At 36.5% G+C, this 22,192-nt stretch overlaps 1 protein-coding gene across 3 annotated transcripts in view; it reads right to left on the reverse strand.

The window, feature by feature from the left end:
* Nucleotides 1-22,192, reverse strand: part of GRIA4 (glutamate ionotropic receptor AMPA type subunit 4) — a 520,203-nt gene that overhangs the window by 348,690 nt on the left and 149,321 nt on the right. For all 3 annotated transcript variants that reach the window (XM_065881559.1, XM_065881557.1, XM_065881560.1), the window contains one exon: nucleotides 4,477-4,716. In XM_065881559.1, coding sequence (XP_065737631.1) covers nucleotides 4,477-4,716 — 240 coding nt within the window. The remainder of the gene's footprint in view (nucleotides 1-4,476; nucleotides 4,717-22,192) is intronic.

Raw genomic sequence — 22,192 nt, forward strand, 5'->3', positions numbered from 1 at the left:
AAATGGATACATTGAAAGAATAAATAAATGAACACATTTTTTTTCTTCTTTGAGAGTCAGTCAAACGCACAGAAGCAGGAAGTCATCTGCTGGTAAAGAGATCACTGATGCCACCTACTACTTTTGTTTTCCACCCACAATTTCCAGGGAAGGAATAGAATATTTGGAATACAAAATATCAAGAAACCTTAAAGGTAGTTTGAATGAGCCTTAAAGAAAGTGCTGTTCAACTTTCCTTCCTCCTGCCCCTGTGTCCCCTTTCTCTTTCTTTCTTCCTTCCTTCCTTCCTTTCTTTCTTCCTTCCCTCCTTCCTTCCTTCCTTCCTTCCTTCCTTCCTTCCTTCCTTCCTTCCTTTCTTTCTTTCTTTCTTTCTTTCTTTCTTTCTTTCTTTCTTTCTTTCTTTCTTTCTTTCTTTCTTTCTTTCTCTCTGTCTCTCCCTCCCTCTCTCCCTCCCTTCCACCCTCCCTCCCTCCCTTCCTTCCTTCCTTTCTTCAGGTGTGGGCAAAAATATAGACAGGTTCACACAGCTCATCAACAGCAGACCAGGACTAGAACACAGGTTTTATATCAAAGGAAATAAAGTGTGATTCCTTTTATTGATTGCAATTCAACATTTAAAAACACTACTTAAAGTTATAATAGAGTGAAGCTCTTGTATCTTAAGATATCACTGTATCACTATAGTGATTACAATTTCAGAAATAATTAAGTGGATCAATGAAATAATTTATTCCAAAGTAAGAATTTATGAGGCATCAGAAAGTCAGGTTCCACTCAAGTTTATAGAGAAATTCAGGGTCATATTAAGGCAGCTACTTAGAACAGGAAAAATGTTTAGATGAGCAGTTCATGATCACAGTAGAGGGTTAGAGAAAAGTACTAAAATGTACCATACTATCTTATTTCTTTACACTTCGTTTTTGCATTATATTTAAATATTCTGACCTTTAATGTTGATGTGTGTTCTTTTAATTACTCATGATGTGAAAATATGGATGACTCTTAGACAACTATATTTATGACAGAAGTTAATCATACTTTCATAACTGTGGTTCACACCTCAGTTGGTGATAGTGATACATAATTTTAAACACTGTATCTAAGAGGAGGTAAATTGGGCTTGTTATCCTAAATTCATAAAATGAGCACAATAATTTCAAAGAGGGAAAATTATTCTCGTCTTTTGCAAGTACTTACATAAGACCCAGAATATTGAGAAAAATGGTAGTATCATGGCAGAGTGAGCCATCTGAACATAAGAAACAGCCATTTTCCTGACATGTTATTTTTCATTCATGCAATTACCACTTGGAATAAAGGTGTATACTCTGTGATTTTTTAAAAATTTATTTATTTGTCTGCATCGGGTCTTAGCTATGGCACACAGGATCTTCGTTGAGGCAGGCAGGATCTTTTTTGTGATGTGGGCTCTTCATTGTGGCATGTGGGCTTCTCTCTAGTTGTGGCATATGGGTTTTCTCTTCTCTAGTTGTGGCATGTGGGCTCCAGAGAGCATGGGCTCTGTAGTTTGCAGCACGTGGGCTCTCTAGTTGAAGCATGAGAGCTCAGTAGTTGTGGCACGTGAGCTTAGTTGCCCCGCAGCAGGTGGGATCTTAGTTCCCCGACCAGGGATCAACCCGCATCCCCTGCATTGGAAGGTGGATTCTTTATCACTGGACCACCAGGGAAGTCCCTAAAGGTGTATACTTTGATGTTGGATCGAATTACTATAATAAAAGGCAATTCAAAGGACTAGCTATTCATCCCAAAGTAAGTATGGGAGAGAACTAAGAAATACTAGAGAGTGACTTACATCAACTGGTTAAAAGTAACCAGTTAAATTCTAGGGTGATGACAGGAGAAAGTAGGCTTTTGTGCAGCAAGTTAATAGGTAGAGTAAAAGTTACAGGATGCCTTATTAGAAGAAATAGTGCTGGTACCGTGATGAGTTTAAGCCTTTGAAGGCAGAAATTTAACCAGGAGAAAGAATCTTTAAATAACCAAGTATTGTCTGCTTATACTAAAGAGATCCCATGGTAAATAGTAATGGGAGGTGGCCCAAGTTTGGATCATCTGACTTGTTATGCAAGAGTGAGGATGCTAAAAAGTACAAACTGGTGCAAAAGCAAATCATTACTTTTAATCCCTGTTTGGTGGGGAGGCTGATGCATGAATGCCTAGAATCCTCTCCTTGCCAAAGACTGGTTTGCACGAGGGCAGAGGAAAGTGAGACAGGTCCCACTGGTATTTCAATGAGACCAAGATGCCATAAGATAAGGATCTTCTGCCCAAAGTGGCAAACTGAGCTGTGTCATAACAAGCCACAGGAAGAACCATCTCATCCATACTCCAGTATATATTTCTTGACATTATGATTCAATTTTTTAAGCACTTAAAATCAATTTTATTGAAGTAGAATTTTTTTTTCACTTTACACTCATATTTTGTAATTGATGAACTTACATTGGTACGTTATTACCCAAAGTCCTAGTTTACACTAGGGTTCATCCTTGGTTTTATACATTCTATGGGTTTGGAAAAATGTATAGTGACATGCATCCACCATTATAATATTACACAGAACTGTTTCACTGCCCTAAGAATCCTCTGTGCTCCACCTATTGATCCCTTCTTCCCCTTCACTCCTGGAAACCACTGATCTTTTTATTGTCTCATAATTTGTCCTTTCCCAGAATGTCATATGGTTGGAATAATGCAATATTGTATCCTTTTCAGAATGTCTTCTTTCACTTAGTTATATGCATTTAAGTTTCCTCCATGTCTTTTTATGTCTTGATATCTCATTTCTTTTCAGTTCTGAATTGTCTAAATGTATCACTGTTTAATCATCCCTTCACCTACTGAAGGACATCATGGTTGCTTCTAAGTTTTGGCTATTATGAATAAAGCTGTTATAAACATCTGTGTGAAGGTTTCTGTGTGGTTTGGGTGAAAACACCAAGGAGCATGATTGCTGGATCATATAGTGAGAGTAAATCTAGTTTTGTAAGAAACCGCCAAATAGTCTTACAAAGTGGCTGCACCATTTTACATTCCCCCCAACAATGAATGAAAGTTCCTGTTACTCCACTTCCTAACCACCATTTGATGTTGTCAGTGATCTAAATTTTTTCCATTCTGATAGACATGTAGTAGTATCTCGTTGTTTTAATTTGCATTATGATTCAATTCTCAGTGTCCTCTAGCTTAAGAATATTTCCAAAAGTTAGAAGTGAGCAGAGTGATAATGTCTCTAATCTGTAATACATTCTCTAGGATGCTTTGGATTGTTAGCTATTGGAAAATGATACCATGAGATATAGATAGGCTCCCAAATTCCAAAATGAGAATTAGAGTATGCTACAACCATGAAGAAAATACACTGATGATATTAAATTTTCTGAGCTTGTTTCCAAATGGTAAATTTACCTAGAATGCCAATATAAGCAAAGGACTATCATTGGTGTGAAATCTTATATGACTTACATTTCCATCTAATTAAATATGTAAATATAAATGAGAAATATGAATTCATTTAATAAGTTTTTGTCTCAATATAGGATTCTGAATATTTGGATTTTGAAGATAATTATATCTTCAAATGATTTATTTTGTTTATTGTTTTTATATTTATTGTTTTACTCACTTCACAGGTAAACTTTTACTAAGCATGTTCTTGAAATGTTACCTGTTTGAACTTTTACCATAACTTCTTGTCTGCTCCTAAATCTTACACTTTAAGGAAAAAGAACTGAAAACAAAACCCCACAGGTGATTCCCTGATGTTTATTTTGAAACATAATATGTTGCTATATTCTGGTCACTAAATAAAAAGCAGAACTGAACAAAAATTGGAATTCCTTAAGTTATGTCTCCAACCGAAAGTCAAAGTATACCAACATTGTACAGAACTGTATGGATTGCCAATAATTTAGTGTTAGTTATCCACCTTGTTTCTCCAACACATGGATCATACCACTTATTAATCTTTACAGACTGATAGGTAAAGACAAAGTGAAAGGTTGCCAGCAAGCAGAAGCCTTACCACCAAATCTTTATTCTCATTATCATGACCCTTCAATTACTCATTTAACGTTTTATATTTCAAACTCAATGCTGTGCCTCAACCTGATACTATTTAAAAATCTTCCAAATCATGAAATAATTTGCATTTGAGATAAAGGACATACATATTTTATGACTGCACCTGAAATATCATCATGGAAATTTAAAAAAATTATCTATTTTAATTTCAACTAAAGAGCATGGTTTGCTCAAGTAACCTTGTGAATTTGAAGTTCATTTAATTAAAAATTTTTCCCCAGAGTCAAGATAAAAGCACTGAGAATACACATTGACCATTTTCTGATTTTAGCCACATTAGGGATCAAAATATTTTTCTCATACAAGTGATACAAAGTCATTTCAGATAGCAAATTAGAGTTGTACTTATGTAGATGTGGAATTGCGACTTACCCCTGTCTGTGTCATACAGGAAGACAAAACAGTTCCATTCATAGTGATCCAGCAGACTCAAGAGTGCTCCTCGTAAGGAAGGCCTTAGCTGCAGCACAAACTGGCTCTCCCCCTCAGTAGGGAAACTTGGTGTGATGAGGGAGATGTGTAAGGCGCTGCAGAATGAGGTCAAGGTATGTACTGACCTCTTATCATAGAGTCCAAAAATGGCAAATACTCCTCTAGAATACTGGGAACAGACTGAAACAAAAACAAACAAAAAAAAAACCCGTAAACTATTAGTACACTCTAAAACTGTTGACTACACATCTATAGTTTATGAAACAAACAAAATCTCTGAGTCTTTGATATGTCAGGAATATAATATAAGGAAAGAATAAAAGTGAAGTGTGCAATTATTTGTATAATCAATTAGTGAAATGTTAAGCTTGTCCTCAAAGCCCTGCACTACATGAGATAACAAGGGGTTTTCTCAAGAAACCAATTTGAATTAAGAAAAATTTGACTAAAATGAAGTAATATATAACATTCCATGATAATGTGACAAATCCTATGCTAGAGACTTTTAGGGGTGACCATAAGAAGCCTAGGGTGTTGGGTAATCTAGAGGTATTTATCTTAGGAGTAGTTCCTTGTGAAACAAAGAAATTAGATTTTTCTTTGTTAAAGCGGCTATAGTTTCTTGAAAAAAATTAACTGTCCTGATAACATTTATATCTATATTCTATATCTGGGTTTTAGGAAATTATGAAGCATAATTAAATAAGATAAATTAATAAAATCTGGAGGTATTTTGTTTATTCTTTTTATTGTGCCTCTTGAAACTGGAGAGAGAGTCTAAGAAATTTAATTAAATAAGAAGAAGGTAACAATTAACAGAAAATAAATTGCTACTGGTTTTCTTTAGATGATGTGCTGTAAGAGATACACACATGTTCTGGAAAAACTAAAGCCCAATTAAGGGACCAGAGTTTACATTCATAAAAAAAAAAAGACTAAGAATTGACATTAAGATATAGGGGAAGCTTACCTGGCTCTTTGGTGGGGCTAATGGCAGACACTGGGAGGGCTCACGCCAAGTAGTACTTCCCAGAACTTCTGCTGCCAGTGTCCTTGTCCCTGCAGTGAGCCACAGTCACCCCCCCATCTGCAGGAGACCCTTGAGCACTAGCAGCCAAGTGGCTGACAGAGTCTTGGTGCTCCAGCGGGGTGTCAAGCCTGAGCCCCTTAAGTGGGAAAGCCAAGTTCAAAACATTGGTTCACCAGAGACCTCCAGGTCCCACATAATATCAAATGGTGAAAACACTCCCAGAGATCTCCATATCAACACTAAGACCCAGCTCCACTCAACAACTAACAAGCTACATGGCTGCACAACCCATGCCAAACAACTAGCAAGACAGGAACACAACCCCACCCATTAGCAGATAGGCTGCCTAAAATCATAATAAATTCACAGACACCCCAAAGCACTGTGCCAGACATGGTCCTGCCCACCAGAAGACAAGATCCAGCCTCATCCACCAGAACACAGGCATCAGTCCTCTCCACCAGGAGTCTACACAACCCACTGAACCAACCTTAGACACTGGGGGCAGACACCAAAAACAATGAGAACTACGAACCTGAAGCCTGTGAAAAGGAGACCACAAATGCAGTAAGTTAAGCAGAATGAGAAGACAGAGAAATACACAGCAGATGAAGGAGCAAGGTAAAAACCCACCAGACCAAACAAATGAGGAGGAAATAGGCAGTCTACCTGAAAAATAATTCAGAATAATGATAGTAAAAATGATCCACAATCTTGGATATAGAAGGAAGAAAATACAAGAAATGTTTAACAGGGACCTAGAAGAACTAAAGAGCAAACAAAAAATGATGAACAACACAATAGATGAAAATAAAAATACTCTAGAAGGAATTAATAGCAGAATAACTGAGGCAGAAGAATGAATAAGTGACCTGTAAGATAAAATAGTGGAAATAACTACAACAGAGCAGAATAAAGAAAAAAGAAGGAAAAGACTTGAGAACAGTCTCAGAGACCTTTGGGACAACATTTAATGCACCAACCTTCGAATTATAGGGGTCCCAGAAGAAGAATTGAAAAAGAAAGGGACCGAGAAAATAGTTGAAGAGATTATAGTTGAAAACATCCCTAATATGGGAAAGGAAATAGTCAATCAAGTACAGGAAGCACAGAGAGTCCCATACAGGATAAATCCATGGAGAAACATGGCAAGACACATATTAAACTATCAAAAATTAAATTGAAAGAAAAAAATATTAGAAGCAGCAAGGGAAAATCAACAAATAACATACGAGGGAATCCCTATATGGTTAACAGCTGAATTCTCAGAAGAAATTCTGCAAGCCAGAAGGGTGTGGCAGGACATATTTAAAGTGATGAAAGGGAAAAACCTACAATTAAGATTACTCTACCCAGTAAGGATCTGATTCAGGTTCGATGGAGAAATTAAAAACTTTACAGAAAAGCAAAAGCTAAGAGAATTCAGCACCACCAAACCAGCTTTACAGCAAACAGTAAAGGAACTTCTCTAGGCAGGAAACACAAGAGAAGGAGTGGACCTGCAATAACAAACCCAAAACAATTAAGAAAATGGTAATAGGAACATACATATTGCTCATTACCTTAAATGTAAATAGATTAAACGCTCCAGCCAAAAGATATAGACTAGCTGAATGGATACAAAAACAAGACCTGTATGTATGCTGTCTACAAGAGACCCATTTCATACCTAGGGAAACATACAGACTGAAAGTGAGGGGATGGAAAAAGATATTTCTGCAAAAGGAAATCAAAAGAAAGCTGGAGTAGCAATTTTCATATCAGACAAAATAGACTTTAATATAAAGAATGTTATAAGAGACAAAGAAGGACACTACATAATGATCAGGGATGAAACCAAGAAGAAGATATAACAATTGTAAATATTTATGCACTCAACATAGGAGCACCTCAATATATAAGGCAAATGCTAACAGCCATAAAAGGGGAAATTGACAGTAACAGAGTCATAGTAGGGGAATTAACACCCCACTTTCAGCAATGGACAGATCATCCAAAATGAAAATAAATAAGGAAACACAAGCTTTAAATGATACATTAAACAAGATGGACTTAACTGGTATTTATAGGACATTCCAACCAAAAACAACAGAGTACACTTTCTTCTCAAGTGATCATGGAACATTCTCCAGGATAGATCATATCTTGGTTCACAAATCAAGTCTTGGTAAATTTAAGAAAATTGAAATCATATCAAATATCTTTTCAGACCACCACACTATGAGGCTAGATATTAATTACAGGAAAATATCTGTAAGAAGTACAAGCACATGGAGGTTAAATAATACACTACTAAATAACCAAGAAATCACTGAAGAAATCAAAGAGGAAATAAAAAAATACCTGGAAACAAATGACAATGAAAACATGACGACCCAAAACTTATGGGATGCAGCAAAAGCAGTTCTAAGAGAGAAGTTTATAGCAATACAATCCTAACTTAGGAAACAAAAACATCTCAAATGAACAACCTAATCTTACATTAAAGCAATAAGAGAAAGAAGAACAAAAAAACCCCCAAAGTTAACAGAAGGAAAGAAATCATAAAGAACTGATCAGAAATAAATGAAAAAGATATGAAGGAAACAGTAGCAAAGATCAATAAAACTAAAAGCTGGTTCTTTGAGAAGATAAACAAAATTGATAAACCATTAACCAAACTCATCAAGAAAAAAGGGAAAAGACTCAAATCAATAGAATTAGAAATGAAAAAGGAGAAGTAGCAACTGACACTGCAGGAATACAAAGTATCATGAGAGATTACTACAAGCAAAGATAGGCCCAAAAATGGACAACCTGGAAGAAGTGGACAAATTATTAGAAAAGCACAACCTCCCGAGACTGAACCAGGAAGAAATAGAAAATATGAACAGACCAATCACAAGCACTGAAATTGAAACTGTGATTAAAAACCTTCCCACAAATAAAAGCCCAGAAACAGATGGCTTCAGAGGTGAATTCTATCAAACATTTAGAGAAGAGCTAACACCTATCCTTCTCAAACTGTTCCAAAATACAGCAGAGGGAGGAACACATCCAAACTCATTCTAGGAGGCCACCAGCACCCTGATACCAAAACCAGACAAAGATAACACAAAAAGAGAAAACTATAGGTCAATATCACTGATGAATATACATGCAAAAATCCTCAACAAAATACTAGCAAACCAAATCCAACAACACATGAAAAGGATCATACACCATGATGAAGTGGGATTTATCCCAGGAATGCAAGGATTCTTCAGTATACACAAGTCAATCAAAGTGATATACCATATTATAATACTGAAGGATAAAAACCATATGATAATCTCAGTAGAGGCAGAAAAACATTTGACAAAATTCAACACCCATTTATGAAAGAAACTCTCTGAAAAGTAGGTATAGAGGGAACTTACCTCAACATAATAAAGGACATATATGACAAACCCACAGCCAACATCGTCCTCAATGGTGAAAAACTGAAGCCATTTCCACTAACATCAGGAACAAGACAAGGTTGCCCACTCTCACCACTATTATTCAACATAGTTTTGGAAGCTTTAGTCACAACAATCAGAGAAGAAAAAGAAATAAAAGGAATCCAAATATGAAGGGAAGAAGTAAAACTGTCACTGTTTGCAGATGACATGGTACTATACATAGAGAATCCTAAAGATGCCACTGGAAAACTACTAGAGCTAATCAATGAATTTGGTAATGTAGCAGGATACAAAATTAATGCACAGAAATATATGGCATTCCTATACACTAATGATAAAAAATGTGAAATAGAAATTGAGACACTCCCATTTACCACTGCAACAAAAAGAATAAAATACCTAAGAATAAACCTACTTAAGGAGACAAAAGACCTGTATGAAGAAAACTATAAGACACTGATGACAGAAACTAAAGATCATACAAACAGATGAAGAGCTATATCATGTTCTTGGATTGGAAGAAGGAACATTGTGAAAATGACTACACTACCCAAAATAACCTACTGATTCAATTCAATCCCTATCAAAGCACCACTGGCATTTTTCACAGAACTAGAGCAAAAATTTCACAATTTGTATGGAAACACAGAAGACCCTGAATAGCCAAAGAAATCTTGAGAAAGAAAAACGGAACTGGAGGCATCAGGCTCCCTGACTTCAAAATATACTACAAAGCTACAGTAATCAAGACAGTATGCTACTGGCACAAAAACAGAAATATAGATCAATGGAACAGGATAGGAAGCCCAGAGATCAACCCACACACATATAGTCACCTTATCTTTGATAAAGGGGGCAAGAATGTACAACAGAGAAAAGGCAGCCTCTTCAATAAGCGGTGTTGGGAAAACTGGACAGCTACATGTAAAATAATGAAATTAGAACACTCCCTAACAACATACACAAAAATAAACTTAAAATGGATTAAAGATCTAATTGTAAGGCCAGACATGATAAAACTCTTAGAGGAAAACTTAGGCAGAACACTCTGTGACATAACTTACAGCAAGATCCTTTTTGACCCACCTCCTACATAAATGGAAATAAAAATAAACAAATGGTACCTAATGAAACTTAAAAGCTTCTGCACAGTGAAGGAAAACATAAACAAGATGAAAAGAAAACCCTCATAATGGCAGAAAATATTTGCAAATGAAGCAACTGACAAAGGATTAATCTCCAAAATATACAACCAGCTCATGCAGCTCAATATCAAAAAAACAAACAATCCAATCCAAAAATGGGCAGAAGACCTAAATAAACATTTTTCCAAAGAAGATATACAGATTGCCAACAAACACATGAAAGGATGCTCAACATCACTAATCATTAGAGAAATGCAGATCAAAACTACAATGAGGTATCACCTCACACCAGACAGAATGGCCATCATCAAAAAATCTACAAACAATAAATGCTGGAGAGGGTGTGGAGAAAAGGGAAACCTCTTGCACTTTTGGTGGGAATGTAAATTGATACAGCCACTATGGAGAACAGTATGGAGGTTCCTTAGAATACTAAAAGTAGAACTACCATATGACCCAGCAATCCCACTACTGTGCATACACCCTGAGAAAACCATAATTCAAAAAGGGTCATGTACCACAATGTTCTTTGAGGCACTATTTATGATAGCCAGGAGAGGGAAGCAACATAAGTGTCCGTTGACTGATGAGTGGATAAAGAAGATGTGGCACATATATACAATGGAATATTACTCAGCCATAGAAAGAAATGAAATTGAGTTTTTTGTAGTGAGGTGGATGGACCTAGAGAGTGTTGTATAGAGTGAAGTAAGTCAGAGAGAGAAAAATAAATACTGTATGCTAACACATACGTATGGAATCTAAAAAAAAAAAAAAAAAGTTTCTGAAGAGCTTAGGGGCAGGACAAAAATAAAGATGTAGACATAGAGAAGGACTTGAGCACATGTGGAGGGGGAAGGGTAAGCTGGGACGAAGTGAGAGCGTGGCATGGACATATATGTACTCTCCAAAGTAAAATAGATAGCTAGTGGGAAACAGCCGCATAACACAGGGAGATCAGTTTGGTGCTTTGTGACCACCTAGAGCGGTGGGATAGGGACGGTGGGAGGGAGACACAAGAGGGAAGAGATATGGGGATATATGTATACGTATAGCTGGTTCACTTTGTTATACAGCAGAAACTAACACACCATTGTAAAACAATTATACTTCAATAAAGATGTTAAAAAAAAAAGATATAGGGGAAAGACTGCAAACTTTGCAAGTAAGTTCAAATTGTTGTGATTTTGCTTATTAGCCAGGAAACCTTGGCTAAATTCCTTAAAATTGCTTGTCTCAACTCTGAATATATAATATGCCAAGGATTATATGAGATAATGTATCTAAAACTGCTATCCTATGAGGATATACGAGGCAATTAGTAAGTGGTAGATTTTATAAACACAAATTTTCTACATGCATGTATAAAGTTTAGTATTTTTATTATTTAATAAGAGAGTAAAATGATTAGAGGGTAAAATACCACAATTGATCCACAACCAACTATTCAGATTCTTATAACAAATACCAGTTATTTTCATGAATATTTAATAAAGAAATACTATCAAGAAAGTACATCCAATTCTAATTCTATGCTCACCAGAAACTGGAATTTGATTACCTGAGTAGATTGACCAAACTGGAAAGCTTGTTCAGACAGTGTGACTGGCTATAATTTTCCTGCAACTTATGAGAAACATCATAATTTAACATATGAATATCTTAGGCTTAAACTCAATTCAGTTCTATGATTTAAGGGACCGAATAAATCAAGTTGCTGAATTGGACCTTAACCTCATGAATGTTCCACCAAAGTTTGGAGATATTTATGTAAGTGCTATACATTTGGCATATAACGTGGAGTTACTTGGTGCTTTTCTTATTTCATATTTTCTTGTTCCTTTGATTTTCATGCAAGTTGAGGACCCACTCTCAATCTTTATGTAGTAGATAATCTGGTTCAATTAATTTTTATTTTACTTTACTGAAAAAAATTTTAAAGAGCTTTAGAACTCAAATCTAAGATACTGGCTTTCAGTTTGATACTGAAAAATATTGTACTTCATATAAATTCATAAAATTTTATATAAAAAATATATTTTATTTATATCTTTTCTTCATTCATTCATCCATCAGTGAACACTTAGGTTGTTTCCATGCATTGGCTACTGTATATTAATATATAATAATGATGTATAATGATGCTGAAATGTACATGGGTATACAGATATCTCTTTGAGGTGGTGATTTCACTTCCTTTGGATATATACCCAAAGTGGCATTGCTGGATCATATGGTAGTCCCGTTTTTTAATTTTTTTGAGGAAGCTGTATACTGTTTTTCATAGTGGCTATACAAATTTATATCCCTCTCTCCCCACAGTTTGTGAAGGTTCCCTTTTCTCCACATCCTTGCACACTTGTTATCACTTGTCTTTTTGATAATAGCCATTCTAACAGGTGTGAAGTGATATCTCATTGTCCTTTTGATTTGCATTTCCCAGATTGATTGATTTCTCTGATGTTGAGCATCTTTTCATGTATCTGTTGGTCTTCTTTGAAGAAATGTCATTCAGGTCTTTTACTCCTTTTTAAATCAGATTGTTATTATTGGTTATTAAATTGTATGAGTTCCTTATATATTTTGAATATTAATTCCTTATCAGGTATATTATTTGCAAATATTTTCTCCCATTATGTAGGCTGCCTTTTCATATTGTTGATTGTTTCTTTTGTTGTCCAGAAACTTTTTAGTTTGATGTTTATTTTTGCATTCGTTGCCTGTGCTTTTTGTGCCATATCTAAAAATATCAATGCTATGACCAGTTTAAGTCTTTTATCCATTTTGAATTAATTTTTGTGAGTGACATAAGATTGGGGTCCAATTTCATTCTTTTGCATGTGAGTATTCAGTTTTTCCAAAACCATTTATTGAGACTATTTTTCTTCATTGAGTATTCCTGGCTCCTTTGGCAAATATTAGTTGACTCTAAGTATATGGGTTTATTTCTGGACTCTTGATTCTGTTCCATTGTTGTATGTATCTGTTTTTATGCCAGTATCATACTGTTTTAATTACAATACTTTGTAATGTAGTTTGAAATCAGGAAGTGTGGTTTCTCCAGCTTTGGTTTTCTTTCTCAAGTTTGTTTTTGTTTGGGGGTCTTTTGTGGTTCCATACAAATTTTTAGGATTATTTGTTTTAGTTCTGTGAAAAATATCATGGGTATTTTTCTAGGGATTGCATTAAATCTGTAGATTTCCTTGGTGGAGGGACATTTTAACAATACTAATTCTTCCAATCCCTAAGCATGGTATAGTTTTCCATTTATTTCTTTCATCAATATCTTACAGTTTTTGGTGTACAGGTCTTTCACTTTCTTGGTTAAGTTTATTATTAAGCATTTTATTGTTTCTTAAGCTATTGTAAATTTAAAAAAAATTATTTTTCAGAGAGTTCATTGTTAGTATATGGAAACTCAACTGATTTTGGTATGGTGATTTTATATCCTGAAGCTTTACTGAATTCATTAATTAGTTCTAATAGTTTTTTTGGTGGAGTCTTTAGGATTTTCTATATATGAAAGCATATAATCTGAAAACAGAGACATTTTTTACTTTTCCCTTTCTGATTTGGGTGCCTGTTACTACTTCTTCTTGCCAATTGCTCTAGGTAGGACTTCCAATGCTTGGTTCAATAGGAGTGGTGAAAGTGGGCACCTTTATTTTGTTCCTGATCTTTCAACTTTTCACCATTAAGTATGATGTTAGCTATGGGCTTATCATATATGACTTTTATTTTGTTAAGGTACTCTTTCTATGCTTTCTTTGTTAAGAGTTTTTATTATGAAAGGATGTTGATTTCTGTCAAATATTTTTTCTGCATCTATTGAAATAATCATGATTTTTATCTTTCATTCTATTAATATGGTTTATAATATTTATTGATTTGCAGATGTTGAACTATCCTTTCATCCCTGAAATAAATCCTATTTGATCTTGGTGTATAAACCTTTTAATGTGTAGTTGCATTCAGTTTGCTATTATTTTGTTGAGAATTTTTGCATCTATATTTTTCTGGGATATTGACCTGTAGTTTTCTTTTCTTTCATGTCCTTATCTGGCTTTGGTGTCAGGTAATGCTGGCCTTGTAAAATGAATTTGAGAGTGTTCTTTTCTCTTCAATTTTTGGGAAGAGTTTGAGAAGGATTGGTATTAATGCTTCTTTAAATATTCACCCATGAAGCCACGGGTTCTGGGCTTTACTTTGCTGGGAAGTTTTTGATTACTGATTAAATATCTTTACTTATAATCAATCGGTTCAGATTTTATATTTCTCCATGATTCTGTCTTGGTAGATTGTATGTTTCTAGGAATTTATCCATTTCTTAATACCATCTTAATAATTGTTTCCTGGCTGTTTTGTAATTCCTTTGCTCCTTTCTTCATCTCTTGCTGTCTTTGTGAATTAATCATTTTCCATAGTGATTTTGATTCCCTTCTCTTTATGATTGGGTGGGTTTTTACTTTATGGTTACAATAAGGCTTACATAAAACATCTTATAGATATAACAGTCTATTTTAAGCTAATGCCAGCTTAACTTCAATAGCATACAAAGCTCTACCCTTTTACTCCTCCTCATTTTATATTTTTGATGTGACAATTTCCATCTTTTTATATAATATATCCATTATGGTTATTTTTAATACTTTTGTCCTTTAATTTTTTTTTTTTTTTTTGGTCGTACGTGGGCCTCTCACTGTTGTGGCCTCTCCCGTTGTGGAGCACAGGGTCCAGATGCACAGGCTCAGCGGTCATGGCTCACGGGCCTAGCTGCTCCGAGGCATGTGGGATCTTCCCATACCGGGGCACGAACCCGTGTCCCCTGCATCGGTAGGCGGACTCTCAACCACTGCACCACCAGGGAAGCCCTGTCCTTTAACTTTTGTACTAGAATTGTGATTAACATACCATCATATTACAGCATTGGAGTTTCCTGAATTTGCCTACTTTTAGCAGTATGCCTTATAGTTTCATACATTTTCATGTTATTAATTAGAATGCTTTCATTTTAGCTTGAAGAATTCCTTTCAGTATTTCTTGTGAGGCAGGTCTAGTGGTGATGAACTCCCTCAGCTTTTGTTTGTCTGGGAAAGCCTTTACCTCTCCTTCATTTCCAATGGACAACTTTGCCAGATAAAGTATTCTTGGTTGAATTTTTTTTTTTTCTTTCAGCACATTGAATATATCTTCCCACTCTCGCCTGGCCTATAATATTTCTGCTGAGAAATTCACTGATAGCCTTAGAGGATCTTTTATGAGTGGCAAACTTCTTAATTCTTGCTACTTTTATTATAATGTGCTTGGATAAGGACTCTTTGACTTGAATATGGTGACCTGTGAGCCCCATAATCTCAAATATACAAATCTTGCCCCTGATCTGGGAAATTTTCAGCCATTATTTTTTTAAGTAAACTTTCTGTCCCTATCTTCTTCTCTTCTCCTTCTGTAACTCCCATAATTCATAGATTGTTTATCTTAATGGTGTCTCATAAGTCCTGTAGGTTTTTTTCATTTTCTTTTCTTTTCTTTTTTTTTTTTTTTTACTGTTACTCTAACTTAGATATTTTCAAATTGGGTGCCTTCACACTCATTGATTCTTTCTCTTGTTTGGTTGAGTCTGATGTTGAAGCTTTCTATTGAATCCTTCAGCCAGTCATTATATTTTTGAGCTCCAAGATTCCTGTTTGGTTCTTTTTATATTTTCTATCTCTTTGTTGAACTTCTCATTTTTTTGTATTGTTTCCTTGATTTCTTTAAATTGCTTACCTGTGTTTTCTTGTGGCTCTCTGAGAACCTTTAGAACAATTATTTTGCATTCTTTGTCAGGCAATTCATGGATCATCATTTCCTTAGGGTCAATTACTGGATATTTACTGTGTTCCTTTGGTGGTGTCATGTTTTTCTGATTCTTTGTGATCCCTGTAACCTTGGGTAGGTGTCTGCACATTTTAAGAAAACATCTCCTCTTCCAGACTTTATGGGCTGACTTCTTTATCTGTGAGTTGGGGAATGCTGGAACATTTTGTGACTCCAGCCTAGTCTAATACTACAGAGTGCCAAGTGCAGGGGTGTGTGTGAGCGCTCCAGGTCTTGGGGGGGCATTGTGTCTCATCAGCTCAGGCAGCTGGGATCTGTGACATTGAAAACTGCATGGTCCTTAGCAAGAGCTATGGGGGTTTTACATTGGCTACTAAGGCTGCTGGTGGGGTTCTCAAGAGCACCTCCAGGTCCAGCAGCTAGGGACTGGGGAAGGTGGCAGTGGTGGCCAGAACCAGTGGTGTGCATACACTTGGCTGACTGCATACACACACACAGTGGTGAGAGCTGGGACCAAGAGGAGTCAGAGCCAATTGCAGGAGCACGAGCAGCCTCTGGAGCCCTGGTTGTTGGCATGTAGTCATGGAACAGCATGGGCTAGCTGCAAATGCATGTATGGTGGTGGGGGCTGGTGATAGGAATCAGGGCAGGCATCGTGCAGGTTCTTGACTACTAGGACAAGCTGCAGGCAACCAACTGCAGGGCAGGACAGTGAAAAAGGTCAGGGCCAGATTCAGGCCCACAACAGATGTGGGGACCTTGTTTGTTGGTGGGCACTGATGTGGCTACAGGGGCTAATAATGGGTGTGCACACAGCAGTGGGAGTTGGCTGCAGGGGTCTAGGCTGGCATCTTGCATGCACATAGCTGCAGAGGCTGGGACTGGCTGCTAGTACTGATCTTGGGTTCTGGCAGGAGGAGGAAGGAAGAGAACAAGAAGGGATTCAGGCAGCTGGCATCTGTGAATGTGAAAATCTGTAGGACAAAAATTTCAGCCCTGAAGTAGGCAGGGGATCTGTGATGGTTGTTTTGATTGTTGGTTTCTTCAGCAGAGAAATCTGCCTGTGTCCTTTGTGGACCAATCTGCTGGGGTTCAGTAATAAAAGCTGTGCTAGTCTGCAATATCTTTAAAGGTTCTGAGATTCTTAGTAGTGAAGCCTACTGGGATCCTCTGACAAGCAGGCTACTGGGAACCAAAGTCATTCCTGCACATGGCTGTTATTGGTAGCCCCTTCCCTTCTTCCTTGTTCCTAGATGTCTCTAGATGTATCAGCTTTGCTGGTCTCTGGATGGGGTGAAACCACAGTGGGTACTTTGTGCAGTTCCCTAAAAGACTGGGGAAGCTGGTCACTCACCCTCCTCTCCTTTTCTGGGCCAAGAGAAATCTCTTGGGTTGGGAGTTCCCTTTTGGCACTAAACAATGCCAGTCTTGGGGAAGGGATGATGCAGGCAAAATGAAACTTTTCTTTCTATCGTTTCTGTGTGGTTATTCTCAGATTTTTGCTCTATTGTGTTGCTGAAGCTTCGTAAGTGGACTCCTGAGCTCTGAGCTATTTTCATTTGTGGATAGCTTCCTAATTGTTGTTCTTTGTGGGAAAACAGAAGCCTGGGTCTCCTACACTGCCATCTTGGTCATAAAATTCTAAATTTATTAAATATCTCCACATTCCATCTGAATAACACAAGGACATTTAAGCATTTTAACCTAGAAATTGTGCTCTTGTCATACATGTTATTATTATTCAATATTGTAGTTCCACATGTGTTTAAATATTTTAAACATATCATAGCCTCTATCCAATGTTACTATTAACTGAAACCCTTGGTAATTTAACACTTCTTTGTGTGGATTATAGTTCTTACTCCAGGTGAATTGTCAACATGTTAGTTTCATAGCTTTGAACTGTGAGCTCATTTTAGCAAAGTCTGTGAGAATTTAGAGCAACCTGCTTGGATAAACATTTCTCAAAAGTGATTTTGCATTTGCCAAGCATCCCAGTGTATTTGTATATGTGGTGGTGGTGGTGGTGGCAGTGCTGGTGTGTGTGTGCATGCATACCTGTAAATCTCAGTTTATGGTCTCTTGGAAAATGCAGAGTGCATAAATTTGTACAGGAAACTTACATGAGAGCAGACCATGTGTAAAAATTCTCATGAGAGACCATCATTATGATTATTTTTGTATACAGAGCTCCTGACAAGCCACTAAAATTACACTCTCTCACTAAAGCTATAGCCTGGTTTGTATGGTAGTCTTAGCTCCAACTTCATGCTACTTGTTGGTCCAATGTCTTTAAGATTATGTTCCCTGTCAGACATTTAGTTCAAATCTCCTCAAGGGAAAGCCACAGTGTCCACTCTTGTTTTTAAATTATTATTGTTTTCAGTTCCCCAGTTCTGTCCTTTGGATATATACATTTTTATTTTCTTGTAAACTCAACATACATTTAAAAAATCTAATACTTATAATTGTTTTTTTTTTTTTTTTTTTTTTTTTTGCAGTATGCAGGCCTGTCACTGGTGTGGCCTCTCCCGTTGCGGAGCACAGGCTCCGGACACGCAGGCTTAGCGGCCATGGCTCACAGGCCCAGCCGCTCTGCGGCATGTGGGATCTTCTCGGACCAGGGCACGAACCCGCGTCCCCTGCATCGGCAGGCGAACTCTCAACCACTGTGCCACCAGGGAAGCCCTATAATTGTTTTTAAAAAGTATGTTTATGTCATAGAATCAGTAATAATTCTGTAACTGAAAGTCTTTGCTGCATGTGTTACTGTATATGCAGATGTTGTGATCTAAGGTAGAAATTTCATCCAAACTTATGTTTGGCATAGCCTCTAAAATATTTTGCTGTTTCTATGAATTATCAATCCTAATTATGCAGAAATTTCCTTTTCTTGTAAACGTTCCCTGATTCCCTTAGGCTGAATTAGAGGCCCCTTCTCTTTTGTGCCCTCATACTCTGTGCATTTCTTAAAACACTGACCTTCCTTAGCTGTGTTCATTATAGTTATTTTTGATATTGTCCATCCCTAGCAATAGCCATGAGATTCCTGGGAGTCTTATTCACCTTACATACGCCAATTGATATTGTGTTGACTGAACAAGTGAATAAATAAAGAGTATCATTTTATATAATCTGATATATTATTCTCTCAGAAACTTTATTACTTCCTCTCTATTATTACACTGTAATAAAATTACTTGTTTCTCTCTTATCTACTAGGTTTGTATATACAATTAAGATTAGACATTACATGTTGCAGACATATTGCATAAATGTTTATAAACATATTACAGAAATAATTGTTGGGTAATATTAATAAAAATTACATCTATTAATATTGGAGAAAGGGAATGTATTAATTTTATTTACCAGAAATGGAATGTGTTGAGTCAGTAAGTTCAGGGGAAGAGGAATAATCAAGCAAACACTGAGGAGAAGGAGGCAAGCTAAAACAGAGGAGACTACAGGATATTTACATTCCGATGATCACAGCAGTGAGGTAACTTAAGAATGTGTTGGAACAAGGCTATGTGGGACAAGAGTCTCAGGATAAATTGAACTACACAGATCTCATTGCTAGCAGTCATGGTTATAAGCTTCCTCCTTATATTGATGATATTTTACCAATGCAAATAATGTTAAAAATGGCAATTAGAACAACAAATGAAGTAGTAATTACATTTTGCAGATAGAACTAGGGAAGAATTTGTGAGCCAGATATAGGTGAGGTAAGGATTGTAAAATAAAAGGCATTGTTACGCTGGGGATATTGGCTTGGTACTGCAAATCTGTTGTTTCTCCCTTCTCATGGATTAGTCAGTGTAAACATAATAGGTGTTTTGTGCTTATATGTTACTTCACCTGTTTTACCTGATGGTCATTATTACACTGGTGGATACCCAAGAATTAAACACATTCTCCCACTCTGATGGCTTTGGCAAATTGGCTGATGCTGTTAGCATTTGTGAAAATCTATTGCCTTGAATAATTTCCCCAACCTTTTCTGCTACAAGAAGGGTTAGAATGTGTTGGCAGAAGATTAAAAAAATAAAGATAACAACTTATTCCTTTTGATAGATCTTTACATTTTACAAAGAACATTCACATATATTACCTCATTCATTATTATTGATATTCTATTATTGTTACTCTAATCTTTGCATTGTGCAAATACATACTATAGAGATCCTGTACCATAAAAGCCCAACCAGACAAGAGCTGAGGGCTCTCTGGGTGTTGAGGGGCATTGGCAGCAGCAGAAATCACAATTATCACACTGTTGCTTATCGTGGGGGGCAGGCAGGTACCAATGAAGCGGGGGAGCCAGCTTGCTCTGCCTGGGCTGAGTGGGCAGGTTGTACTGGCTGACCCATGCTCCCTGGCTGGGGTGGGCTGGTGGGCATGTCTGGAAACTTCAGTTTTCCAGGAGCCTCTTGAATTTGGGGTTCACAAAGGAGAAGCCAGAGAATGCTGTTTGGTTGATGGGGTTCTTGTCACTGTAGGAGAGACATGGCTTCTGATCCAGGAACTCCTGGTTAAAGTTGTTATACATAACTTCTAGGAGTTAATTAGCAATACTAGTAATAGTGAGTTCCTAATAATACATTTCAGATTCATGATTCCAGTAACAATTGGATTAGATATCAATAAAATGTTGTCTTCATTAATGATCTAATGATGAATTTATCTTCAAAGGAATATGACTTCTCAGAATATCAAGTAGTAATATATATATATTTGGGGGGGGTTCCTTGAGGGAGGACAGGAGAAATTTGAGCATGTTTATAGGTTGAGGAAATGGAGCCAGTAGAAAGGGAGATAGAAAAGAAAGGGGGCAGTGATTAAGTAAGGCCCCAGAAAAATAGAATGTTTGGGGTCAGGGATGGGTATAAGGTTGGCCTTGAATGAGATGTGCAAGTGTGTGAAGGTTACCTCTTTCCATAGATTTCACAGATGAAGAGATTAGATAAGATGTATGTGGACTGATAGTTTTCTAGTTGCACTGATATAAAAGGCAATGTTGTATCACTGAGGTTTGATAAAGGTGTTTGAAAGTGGCACACATTTCAAATGGTTGCAGGGGGTAGGAGAGGAAACTAAAACAAGAACATATAAAATGGCTTATAAATTCCATGATGATAAAGAACCATGCCTATTTTATCCACAACTGTAACCAACACAACATATTAACACAATACCTGGCATTTAGTTAGTGCCCTATAAAACCTTATTGAATGAATGACAAAACAGTACATATGATTAAATGAATGCTGACAAAAGACAAGGTCAGAAAATATGAGTTGGAAGTGGCAGCAACTTAGAAATTCATGATTTTCTTCAGGCTCAGCACAAGGATGGTGATCAAAGGGAATAATAAAGAGGAGTTGGTGTTTAGGAGTTTATTACTGTCTTTTTTCTTGAAACACATTATTCTCTTGGCTTACTTAACAGCAAACTTTCTTGGGTCTCCTCTTATCTGAACACTTATTCTCAGTTTCCTTGCTTGTAGCTCCCTGTCTGACCTCCTTCCTTTCCTTTCTTCTTTCCTTCCTTCCTTCCTTCTTTCCTTCACTTCTTCTTTCCTTCCCTTTTTCCTTCTTTCCTTTCCTTTCTTTTCCAGCTTTACTGAGATATAATTGACACTATGACTTATCTTCAAATAATGACATAACCCTTCTTCTATACTCTTTCTTTAGATAATCTCATCTATTTTTATGATTTCAAATATCATCCATGTACCAATATATCCCTGATAAATATCATCTGTTTTGTCATCTCCGATGAGCTTCTGACTCAAATATCAATGCTTGACATCTCCCTTTGATTGTCTATCCAGCACTGAAAATCCAGCTGGGACAAAACAGAAGAATTTCATTTTTTTCCAGAACGTGGTATCTGTTTTCCCCAATCCTAGTTAAAAGCATGACCATTTATCAAAATGTTCTGTATTTTTATCTTCTTTTTGTCCCCATATTGAAGTCGTGAGCAAATCTTGATGGTTTTACCTCCAATATGTCTAAAATAATATCTAAGTCCCTTCAGTCCTCTATATCCCCATTATGTTGCCATTATCTTGCCCAGTATACTACAAAAGTTTATAAGTATACTAACTATACTTCCTACTTCCAGTTTTCTTCCTCCCCAATTACTCTACAGTCAGCAGAGAATGCAAATAAGATTGCATCTCATCCCTACTTAAAATTTTAGTGGCTTTTCATCATATTTAGAATAATATT

The sequence above is a fragment of the Phocoena phocoena genome, chromosome 8 (genome assembly GCF_963924675.1).
Source record: "Phocoena phocoena chromosome 8, mPhoPho1.1, whole genome shotgun sequence".
NCBI lineage: Eukaryota > Metazoa > Chordata > Mammalia > Artiodactyla > Phocoenidae > Phocoena > Phocoena phocoena.